The 12,508-nt window shown below is 40.2% G+C and overlaps 1 protein-coding gene across 3 annotated transcripts in view; it reads left to right on the plus strand.

Annotated features, from left to right (window-relative positions):
• The window catches only part of PACS1 (phosphofurin acidic cluster sorting protein 1), a 70,723-nt gene that overhangs the window by 18,320 nt on the left and 39,895 nt on the right, over positions 1 to 12,508 (plus strand). For all 3 annotated transcript variants that reach the window (XM_083477515.1, XM_083477513.1, XM_083477514.1), the window contains exon 2: positions 12,081 to 12,168. In XM_083477515.1, coding sequence (XP_083333641.1) covers positions 12,081 to 12,168 — 88 coding nt within the window. The remainder of the gene's footprint in view (positions 1 to 12,080; positions 12,169 to 12,508) is intronic.

Below are 12,508 nucleotides of genomic sequence, written 5' to 3' on the forward strand. Positions count from 1 at the left end.
TGAGAAAGTAAGTTGTCTCTTGCCTCATTGTGAACTGGGAATTAAAATGTCATGCCTAGTGCGACAGAGTAGTACTAATGGAGTGGGGAGGAACCAGGAAGAGAAAACAGAGCAACAAAACTTATAGTTGAATATTTAAAATACCAAAGTAACTCTTTTTGAAGGAGGTAGCAAAAATAACATAGACTATACCATACATAAATTTCTCAGTTTTTGATCTCCTGATTAATATTGAAGCAGAGGGGAGCCGGGAGAGAAGTTGAATGCATCATGGTGAATGCACTGTATAGGCCAGGGGTAGGCAACCTAAGACCCAGGGGCCGGAGGCAGCCCAATTGCCTTCTCAATCCGGCCCTTGGACAGTCCGGGAATCAGCGTGTTTTTACATGAATAGAATGTGTCCTTTTATTTAAAATGCATCTCTGGGTTATTTGTGGGGGCATAGGAATTCATCCGCCCCCCCAATATAGTCCAGTCCCCCACAAGGTCTGAGGGACAGTGGACCGGCCCACGGCTGAAAAAGGTTGCTGACCCCTGGTGTGTTACAACTCTTCATGTTGTTAGGGACAGGGGGAAGCCTTTCATTTCAGAGTTTATTTTGTGATGGTGGTTTTTCAAATTTGTCTTATCCCTGAGCATAGATGAAAAGTGGAACTTGTGTTTGATGCTTAGTATCTCATTGCTTTCCAGTATTGTGTCCTAATTTACTGATGCTTGTGTTCTGCTCTATAGAGTAATCCTAGGTCAGGGTGAGCAATATTTGGAATACCTAGTGGAAAGATGGAGCAAAATTTTTGCTAAAGGATTAGAATCAAGAAATTAAGTAAAGATCCTGAATTTAATATTGCACTGCTTGATGTACGTTCTGCAAACAAACTTCTTTGAATTTGAGGATAACATTCTCAAGAGCTTCATTATAGAAGAGACCTTGAGTACACTGCTACTCCAAAGTGGCAAGATGCTTTTTTGTCCCATATGATCAATTTAAAGTACAATACCTTAGGGGAGATGGAATTCAGTTTGCTCTCCTTATGGTTTGAGAAAGAACAATGTACCGTATTTTTCGCTCTATAAGACGCACCAGACCACAGGTCTGGAGGAGGAAAACAAGAAAAAAAAATATTCTGAATCTCAGAAGCCAGGACAGCAAGAGGGATCGCTGCGCAGTGAAAACAGCAATCCCTCCTGTTCTGGCTTCTAAGATAGCTGTGCAGCCTGCATTCGCTCCATAAGACGCACACACATTTCCCCTTACTTTTTAGGAGGGAAAAAGTGAGTCTTATAAACCAAAAAATACGGTAGTTAACTGGGATGTATATTCACAGCACAAGATGATGTGTTGATGATGTGTCTTTTGTCTACATTCACGGGCAACAGGGCATGACGTGAAAAATTTTATATTATTTAACATAAAATCTGTCACTTTTATCCCTCAAGCCATGTCCTGTTGCACTTCCTCTCAAGTAATTATTCAAGGAAGAACCCTCCCCATTGAACTTGATACTGTACTTGTTTTTATGAAGTTTTATGAAGAAAGTGATTTTGTTGCATTCTTTCAGCACTGGCATTGCTAATGGCACTCAGGATATTTCTTTGTATGGGAATGCAAATTATGGAATTGATTTTAGTAGCGGAGTTAAGCACATGCACAACTCTCTGCTTTACATAAAAAGGACATTGAAAGGGCTTCAATTTAGCTACACAGGCCTGTTGCAGGCATCATGTTTACAATCTAGGAGTTTGCAACCTTTTTTTCTTTCCCCTTCTGTTATAATTAATGTAAATTGTAAACTCCTTGGGATGGGGAATTGTATTTTGCTTATATTTTCTTAAAGAGCTTTTTACAGTGTTGTCACTAGATAAATTTATAATTTTGTACTATTAGAAAAAAAATCTCAACTCAGCATTAGATTGTTGGCAGCCTTGCGTATGTTTTAGCTTTGTTTGAAATGCTCTGTGAAAGATAATCTGTTTTGCTTGATCCCTCAGGAACTTTTGATACCATTGACCATGATACCCTCCTCTAGAGGCTTTGAAGGTTGGGAGCTAGGGGCACTGTGTTTCAGAGATTTCATTCCTACCTCCAAGGCCTATTTCAGAGAGTAACAGTGGGAGACTCTTGCTTAGTTCCTTGAGTTCCCATGTCAGTCTTGTCCCTCTTGCTCTAACATCTATTTGAAGCCATTGGGATATATCGTCAAGGGCTTTGGAGTGAGGTGCCATCAGTATGCCAATGACATTTAGCTCTAGCTTTCTATTCCACCTGAATCAGGAGGGGCAGTTCAGATGCTGGACTATGTGCAGGCAGTAATGGGCTGTATGTGGACCAGGAAATTGAAATAATCCAGGTAACATGGAGGTACTGTGTGTTGCAGATTATTGAATCTGGGAAGAAGGGAGATGGGTGGTTCCCATGGAAGAAACAGGCAATATTTGACCCATCTATGTCATTTGAGGCCCAGGAAGCCTTGGTGGCTAGGAGTGCCTTTTCTAGCTGATTCACCAGCTATAGCTGTTCCCGCACAATAATAGTCTGGCTACTGTGATCCATGCTCTTGTAACTTCCAGACTGTACTGTTGCTATGTATTCCATGTGGGACTGCCATTGAAGACTATTCAGAAGCAGCAACTAGAGCGGAATGTAACACCTAGTGGGTATCTATGGCTGCAGACATTATGCCAGTCTGAAAAATTATGCACTGGTTTCCAGTCTGTTAACAAGATGAATTTAAGGTGTTAATACTGACACAGACCCTAAATGGTTTGGAGCCGAACCATTTGAAGAGGTGCCTCCTCCCACATAGACATGCCTGGGTGTTAAGATATGTAGGTGAGGCCGTGATAGCAGCACTACCACCTTTTGTATTTTAAGGGGTAGGGGCAAGTGAGAGGGGTACTTTGCACCATCAATGTATGGCTTTTTGATGATTGGTCAAGGTGCACCAAGCCCTTCAGTTGAGTGGATGTGTGGGTGTTTACTTTATTTTGTCTTTGGTTACTTTTTGTAGTTTTTATTGATTACTTTAATGTAGATGCAGTTTTAATTGGGGTATTTTTGTAGCCCATCCTGGGAAGGGGAGGCTATAAGCACTAAATAAATAAATAAATAAATAAATTTTGATTGCAAGAGAAATTATGCTTTTATACCTCCTTCCCCCCAGCTCTAAAGTTAATGCAGCTATTAAAATAGCTTCCATTTCAGGAACCCATTTCTGCTGCTACACTCAAATGAAAAGCATTTCGAAGTTTACAGGATAATTAGACTGTAAGTGTCTGAAAAAATTGTAGGCATTCCAGTCAACAGTTTTCCCAATTGTTGTGCTCTCCTTATAATCTAAGGCATGCTTAGCACAAGACAAAAACTCTGCATGTCTATCACAGCTGGAATGTTGCAAAGGAAGGAAGGTATTTATTTTCTTCAGTCTATTTTGGTTTTGTTTTAAAATTTTCCTCCTCCTTTACTTTTAAATGGCACTCTTCCATTGTCCTTGAATTTTCTTTGACCCTGGAAGGATACACAGCTACCTTCCTATTACACCACATACCCCTTCTTCTGCTTTCACTGCTTTCATTATTTTTTGGAGGAACTAGCAAATTTGACTTGCCTAAGCTTAATGCTAGCTTCTAAACTGATTTTATGAGCTCTGATTCTAGATCACATCTCACAGTAATGGAATCATAATCTACAATGTGGGTAGAACCAGCTTTTAAATGCTAGTTGTGCAAAAATGGAACAGTTGTTGATGTGTGGTAAATGACAAGACCATGTATAGGCAGAATTAAGTTGATGTATTTGGAAAAATCTGGTTGTGCTTCCTCAAGGTAGTAGAATTACTGTTTTTGTTTTTCCTGTTATTCCTGATAAGTATTCAGATATATACATTGTTTATTTTTTAGCGTGTTACTCACAAATGTATGATCTTAAAGTGGGGTGGGGAACTGGATCTGGCCAGTGGTGGGTTAAATCCTTATTTCCTTCACTCTACCCCCAGCAACAGGCAAACTTTGACAAGTAGGAAAGTTTTCCTTTCCTGCATGGTTTGAAATAAAAACTGATGTGGATAAAAGCACATGGTGTTAGTTGCAGGTGTTTGTGATCAGCTGATTGTGAGCCCTTGGAAAACCCTATGCCATGATGGTCAGCAGTTGCAAAGTGCTGTGCTTCCTCAGTTGCACTAGGGAGTTTTCCTTTGGGGCTTGTTAGCAGAAAGTACCACTTGCAGATCAACACTTGGGCACTCAGTTTACGAACCCAGTTGCTCAAGCCATGTCTTTACCTGCCCTGCCCCTGACATCACATATGAGTGTGTTTTGGGGGAAATGGTGTCATGAGCCCAGGGGGGCACATCCTGACCTAATTAAACCTGCTGGCAAGCTGTTCCCAATCCATGGGCTAGATGGTTTCATGTTCTGATTGTACAATGCAGCTTCATATTTCTATGCAAAATGTGGAGTAGGGTGGTAAAAAAAAATGGCAACGAATGCATTGTTGTCACATCTTATTGACAAAACTACTGATTTTTGACTGGAGTAAAACATGCACTTGTACATTTAAATGAGGATTCCCAGCTGGGGGACATTGTTATGCTATTACTATCCTGGAGCCAGAGCAGAAGATATATAGTTAGGGTTGCCATACATTCGGAATTTCCCGGACATATTCAGAATACTGCAGCCGCAAGTATACAAAACTGAAAAAGGCTCAACAACTTTTTGAAATATGGCAACCCTAATATAGTGTACTATAAGCAAGTCTGTCCACTTTAGATCTGAAGTAGATGACCAACGGATATGCCAACATACAAACACAAATTGCTACATCTGGGAGTCGTAACATCCAACTTGGACAATGACAAATTTACTTAAACATTTGCTGGCAAATAGAAGACAAGCACTTGACTTTAATCTTTCTCTGCTGCTTAAGCCACTACATGTGAAGTATGTATACAGGTAATGAATTTTCTCCACCTACTACAAGAGATATGTGTTACCATCTGTGGCTACAGTTGTCAGATTGAAGTGAATAATGAATCTGGTTGGGAGTAAGATGAAGTAAATGGATAAACAAGAATAATCCATAACAGGCAACCATATAACATTGTTTAAAGAGGCTCAGTGAAGACCACCCAGGACAGGCAACAATTTGCGCATAGTTTGTCTTCTCTGATTTTTTTAAAAAGCAGGTCACAAGACAGAATGTTAGCTCTGGTTAGGTTGAGGATGGTCCTCCCTTCAGATTATAATATAATGTTAACTACCTGCCTCTGTAAATGTTTGTGCACCTTTGAACAAATTTGTTGCAGTTCGAATTCATTGCTAGCATATGAGTGTTGCAGTGGACGTCTTTTTTAAAAAGTGGACTAGCCTACCTGCCTGCACATGTGCTAGCCATTTTGTGGCCTAAAACATCCTAAGTCACTTTAAAGATTCTCTGCCTGAATGCATGAAGGCAGTTCTTACTTACCACAGGGAACCAGGTGAACAACATTTGCAAGCCTGTACTATGATCTAACAACTTTAGCTACATTTTCCTAAGGCTGTGTGGCCTATGCAGGGAAAACACAAGAGACAAAACATGAGGTTTGAGCTGCAAGTGGGGGAGCCATCATAAGTGATTAATTTTGAACTGACTGGGAGGGGGAAAGCGTTTTTAAATCTCCCCAAAGCCTTTATGTATACAAGATAGTAGACTTGGGCAGTCAGCCACCACTTCACACATAGCCTACTAGTACAAAGTCCCTCTCAGCCAGTGCTTAATGCAAATTTGCCTGTGTGCTGCATGTGATGAGGATGCACTTTGTCGGGATATTTGCCCTATGAAATCTTTGTCCCAGACACTGCCTGTGGGTTATTCTTTTTAGCATTTAGCATGGTGTTGTTTTTAAGTGCTGCTGTTTCCCAAGTCCTTCTTTCTTTTATATTTAACTTTCACTTGCCCTTAAACATAGATGGCTGAATGCCAGCCCTTCAAAATCCACTTAGCCAGTTTCCGTTTTAAAATGTAAAAATTGCCAGAATGGCTGTTCTCTCAAGCCTGAGGTTTAATGAAGTGTGAAGAGAGCATTGGTTAATTCCCCCCGCCCCGCCCCCAAAAGCTCTACGTTCCATTTTTAATGGAAGAAAGGATAAACGTAGCCTTGTGAGCAAAGAGTTTGATTGATAAAGGTCTGGATTTTGCTCTTTTTGATCAACCAGTAACTGGCACAGAGAAGGTCCTCTTGAGAGAGCCAGATATATTGGCCTACTAGATTTCGATATGAATGAAGCCTGGGTCCAATGCTCAGCTTGCTCTAGAACAGGGGTTCTAAGTTTTTGCAGAAAACCCCTCTTTCAATCCAATAAAAAGAAATATAGTAACTGCAGTAAGAACAAGGTTTGTGGGGGGTTTTGACTGATGAGACTCATGCTGGCTCAATTTTGGATGCCACAACAAACCATGGTTAAGGAGGGTTACGCATGGTTTGGCGTGATGTTTGAATGGAGAAACTATAGTTAGTATCTTTTTGCTGTTCCCATGGATGCAATTGCACCACAGAATCAGGAGAGCAGACCTGGTAAAAAATGAAAGCAGATAAACAGCTCTTAACTATGGCTTTATGTTTATGTTTGGAAGGTTGTCATGGTTTGGCGTGTTGTGTCGTCCTGGACCCAGGACCTGAGAAAACATGATTTTGGGAATCTGTAGCATGTACTAAGTCAATTAGGGCACCACCTGCAATGTTTTTCAATCTTGGGTCCCCAGATGTGGTTAGACTACAACTCCTATCATCCATGACCATTGGCTAGACTGCATGGGGCTGATGGGAGTTGCAGTCCAACAATATCGGAAGCCCCAAGTTTGAAGAACACCGGAGGAAGCTGTGCTCCAAGTAGAGAGGCATTCATTTTCTATATTAAATCAAGTTATATTTAAGATCAGCCCTTAGGGAATTATGACTGCTGGGACAGCTGTAAGCCCAATGTCTCAGAATGGTCCTGTTTTCCCATCTGTTAAGTAAGTCTGTGGTGTTCTCTTATTGAAAATGCCCTCAAAGTGATAGAAAAGCATTGTTCCAATATTATTAGATTGGATAACAAAGGTGGATGTTAAGACATCTTTCCCTTAAGCAATTCAATCAGATCAGGTGTTTCTAATGCTCTTTTCTTGATTTTGAATAACTGGGGGTTGCATTCCCCAACCTTCCAATATTAGGTTTCTTACCCTGTTTTTTATTTAATAAACATTACAGTAGTACCTCAGGTTAAGTACTTAATTCGTTCCGGAGGTCCGTTCTTAACCTGAAACTGTTCTTAACCTGAAGCACCACTTTAGCTAATGGGGCCTCTTGCTGCTGCCGCGCCACCGGAGCCCGATTTCTGTTCTTATCCTGAAGCAAAGTTCTTAACCGGAAGCACTATTTCTGGGTTAGCGGAGTGTGTAACCTGAAGCGTATGTAACCTGAAGCATATGTAACCCGAGGTACCACTTTATACCGCTCTTCAACAGAAACACTCAGGCTGGGTTACAATAAAAGATTCATATATAGAGTTGCTTCAGGATGTCAGGCTGAGTATTTTTGTGAACTACAGGTTGAGTATTTATGTGATTCTGAATAAAAGCCTTTAACTTTCACAGAACTACCTTGTGGTTTCTTTGAGTGATTTGGCAAGGATCCAAAAAGCTACTTGGGACACGCCCAGTCCAATTGACACAGATTAAAGCTGTGTGTGTGTGCATGTGTGCGCACACATCTCCAGCTCAAGAGCCATGTAGCAAACTATTTTGAGATGCCTCTCAGTTTCTAAAGTGCTGGGCGGGGTGCGGTGGGTGGATCCCAATCTTCGTCTATTATATCAACCTGTGGTGGTGTTGGTACTTTCACTTATATGACATTTTATGAGTTCCTTTTGTGTCAAACACAACAACTTTGAAAATAAAACCCAGATATCACAGCAAAAGCAGCAATCAACATTTTTTTAATACAAACAATAGCATTCCAAATAACATAGTAAAAACAAGAAAATTGCATTAACTTTGTTGTCTGAGTGGAAAACAAATTAAACAAACATTTCTGACAGCAAAATATAACCCAGGAAGTAGCTTGGTGGCTCTTACTCTACAAAGGACAGATAATTCTGTAGGCTATAGGCCACTCCAGAGAAGGCCTGCTTCCTAAAATTTATACACCTCTTGATTGTGAGAAAACCTCTAAGTGGTTTTCAAAAAAGATAAAACAATAAAATTAGAAATAAAACAATAATCACACATGAGGCACAAATACCTTAGAAAATGTATATGCAGGAAATGCATATGTAGATAATTGTGGTTGATCTGAAAACATAATCCTGAGTCTTGTGGTACACAATCCACAGCTTGACAAGCTACAATGGGCAGTGAGGGCAGTGTTCCGCTCCTGCAGTCAGCTTCTGACTTATGTTTGATGTAGGTTAGCAAAGCATCTGTTCTGCAGTTCAATCTCACTATGCAGCTCCATGCCTCCCTGCTTCTTGGTGTTCATCAGTCTCTTTCCCTGTCTGCCCTTTAGAATTTGCTGCTGCTTAGGTATGATTTTGGTACATAAATGGTGCAGTCAGAAAACTTTTCCTTTTCAGCCTACCCACCCCTTTTCCTCTTCACTGACAAAGATGGATAAAAGAACCCTTAACAACAACAAAAAATTCCCTTTCTCCTCACGGCCTTCCTGTGGTCCACACATTAGACCTAGGCTTAAGCTAGCTATTGTCAACTTGCCATCTATCCAAAAACCTCTTTCCTAAAGGAAGAATGTGTTAGTCAGTGTATAAAGTGTTAAGCTTTCCAAGTCCTAATGGACCATCAAAAGTCACCTCCATCTATATGAATCTACCTAACCCTTGAGATCTAGTGAGATTTTGCTGTGCGTTCTCCTTGTCAGTGGAAGAACGGTGGGTAAATATGAGAGAATGGCCTATTCTTTGGTGGCACAGAGACAGTGGAATGTCCTGTCTGGCCTCATTGCCTCTAACCTTTAAAAAATGATTAATATGTTTTCTGGCAGGCATTATCTGCTATACTGTTTTAATGCAGAGGTTTTACTGCTACTGTCTGTTGCAGACTGATTTGTTTTCTGTGATGGTTTTAAAATTGATTTTTGATACATTATGTTATTCTTACACAGTGGTACCTTGGTTTTCGAACATAATCCGTTCCGGAAGTCCATTCGACTTCTAAAATGTTCGGAAACCAAGGTGCAGGCGCCCTAGAAACAATTGGTGCAGGCGCCCTAGAAACAATAGCTGACAGTCGCATCAGATGTTCGGCTTCCAAAAAGTGTTTGAAAACTGGAACACTTACTTCTGGGTTTTCGGCATTCGGGAGCTGGAATGTTCGAGTATCAAGGCGTTCAAGAACCAAGGTTCCATTGTATACTACTTTGAATATATTGTTTATAAAATGGTGGAATTAAAAATGCTAAAAGTAAAACAGGATAGTTTGAAACTCAGTCACTTGCAGCACTTCCCACTCAGTTCTGTTTTTGTTAGCTTTTGCTGTTGAGTAACAGACACTATTCTGTAGCCCTTTGGCTTTTAAACTAATTTTATTAATTTTAAACACATCAAAAAACCTTAATGAAAAATACCTGTTGGGGATTCTGAAAGAAACTGTGTCTCCTTTAAGTGTGAGAACTTATTTATAGATTAACAACAGAATATATTGCATGTCCTGCTAAAAGAAAATAACACTGTTAATATTGACTCAACAAATAAGCAAATTAAAGGCCCTTCAATGTGATGGGAGACTTGAGGTTTTAAGATGAATATGGATTTTAGCTATCTGGTCTTATTTTTAGAAGAGAAGCCATAGAAACATCACTTGAAAGTTGAATTCACTTTGGATACAGACTGGAAAGAAGTCATACTTTAGTTCCCTTTTGCATAAAATTGGATGTAGGGAGGAGAAAGACGGCACATCTGTGTGGCCTGCATGAATCTTGTAGCCCTGAATTTCTGCTTTGCTCTCATTACCACTGATAAATGGATATCATTAATTGGATATCAATGCTTCAGTTGATTAATCAGTAGATTAAAGTGTACATTCCTAAAAGATGCCTTACAGTAATTAACTGCATCTTCTCAAGGGAAAGGCTAGTTGTCGGCTAACCTACACTTGACCTTGCTCTTAATTTAGATGAAAGCTTTGGGGACCAAAGTACAGTAGTAATTTCTGGGTGGAGTTGGAGCCACCCTGTACTGAGTTTCCGCCCTGTGTTCAAATCCTGCTGGCACTTGTCTGGATCTTACCAATTTGAGCTAGACATATTTGAATTTTCTGTCATAGCTGCATTCTTTCTTTGCACATCCTGCAAAAATGTCTGGGCTTTTATGTTGGACTATAAGTTTTTAACCTTGGTCACAATGAGCCCACCCCAGAAGTGTGGAAGAATTGACTTGAGCTATGTAACATTGAAGGAAGACCATTCAATACCAGTGGGAACTGTGAACTTTGTCTCAGGCAGTGAATGGGCAGAGTAATAGAAAGGGCTGCAAAAACCTGTGCTGTGGTGTTGAGGTTCCAAAGGGTAGTTTTGCAAAGGTGAAGGTGTTGATCTGTTGGCTCCAGTGGTGGTCCATCGATGAGGAAAATATGCTTCCACTCAGACTATATTTCAAGGATCCAGGTTTTTCAAAGCCAGGATTTGTCAAGACAATTCAATCCCAAGACAGTATCAAGAGTTCAGGACCCAGGAAGAATTAGGTTGGCAGCTGGAGGAATTAAAACCTATTTCCAACCAAAATTTGTACAGCTATTCCTGATAATAGCATCTTTTCCACAGACTTGTTTTTATGTTCTGAAAACTCTGCTACACCATTGTCAGTATTGTTGACAAGGACTGCTTGTTGACAAGGAAGAATGGGGCAAATTCAAAACGCCAGGAGAGAGTATATGCCTGCAGATTTAGTAATGACTGCATTAAAATAATGAAAACAAGAGCAACCATAACTTTAGCATCCAGGCATGGGAAACTTCCCTTCTAGTCTCGAGGTCAGAGATTCTGGGTTCCCTTAGGAGGAAGGTCAGAATAGAAATTGAATAAATAAAGTTCCTTTGCATAATATCCAAATGACTTAAACATGAATTTATCCAGGAAATAAACCTGTGAAAACAAGCTTCCTGCTGGTGAGCAATTAAATCTCATGAAGTTTTGAAATGTTGTGATGACATTTGTGTTCAAGTTCAGAACCCAGTTTCCTTCCTGTTCACGTGAGTTCTCTCCTTCTGTGTTGTGTGAGGTTGCATTTTAGACTCTCAGATTTGACCTCCACTTTCCCTGTAGTCATCTATGTCCTGAAGTAGCCACACGCAAATAACTTGATTAATTATTAATACTTTATGCATAAAACATCCAAACAAAATGTTGTACCATATTTTAAACCTAGTATTACCATTTCAGAACCTCTAGGGTTAAGCAAGCGAGAAAGTTCTAAACAGATAAAAGGCTTATTATTGTAGAAATGTCAATAGTGCAACAAGAGATTATCCTTTATATAACATTTCCAGCATGAATTCTTAGCTTCTGCTTACATTATTATATTAACTTTATAATCTTGACAAAATGGAAAGCTTTCTAGTACACATAGAAAGAGATGTGCATGTATGTGTTGAAAAAATGAAATGAAAAGGACTCATCCTCCTGGCAAGTGCCACTTGGAAATCTGTTTTCTGTGCCTCTTGGCATACTTGAAGCTAACAGTCTATCTCACTCAAGTTTCAATCTGAGCCAAATGGATTCAGATTGCCTACACATGGAGAATTCATGGTACGTAAAGGACAAAGTTGGTAGCATTGCCCTGTCTCCTAAGCTGCCTTGTGTTCCGGAAGGCTGGAAGAGTGTGCTGTTCTTGATCATTTTCTTAGTAGAAATATACAGTAAAATACTGATTTCAACAGCCTTGTTTGGGGAGCTGGAAGTGGAGAGGAGAGACTGTTCCAGCTGCTTTATAGTTCAAGAAAGGGTAAACCTTGTGTCCTTTCACAATGGGCAAGTGTATTTATGTAAAAGTTTTTGTTTCAGGAGTTCCTGACCTATAATCTATGTTTTTTATTTCATTTTACTTGACAGATTGTTCAGCTTGACCTTGAAAAAGTTAATCATGCTGAAAGAGATGGACAAAGATCTAAATTCTGTGGTGATTGCAGTGAAACTGCAGGTACGTGTAATAAGGGAGCAAGGAATTTTTCAAACTGTATATTGGCCATAGCAATTGCAAGGCTTGCCAATTGTGTATAGCTCTGGAGAGACCCAGTTCCCTTTCTCCTGTTCTTGGGGTTGGGGTGGTGGTAGTGTTAAGCTTTTCCATTTTCCTGTGGAATGGGCAAAATGTCTGGCTTGGAGCATTGGACTCGCTAATTCATTATGTGGAACTTCATGTTCAAATTTAACCTACTGTGCCTAGCCTAGCATCCTAGCCCTATATACCCGAAGGAGCGTCTCCACCCCCATCATTCAGCTCAGACACTGAGATCTAGCTCGGAGGGCCTTCTGGCGGG

Source organism: Podarcis liolepis (assembly GCF_965112155.1).
Source record: "Podarcis liolepis genome assembly, chromosome: 15".
Taxonomy (NCBI): Eukaryota; Metazoa; Chordata; class Lepidosauria; order Squamata; family Lacertidae; genus Podarcis; species Podarcis liolepis.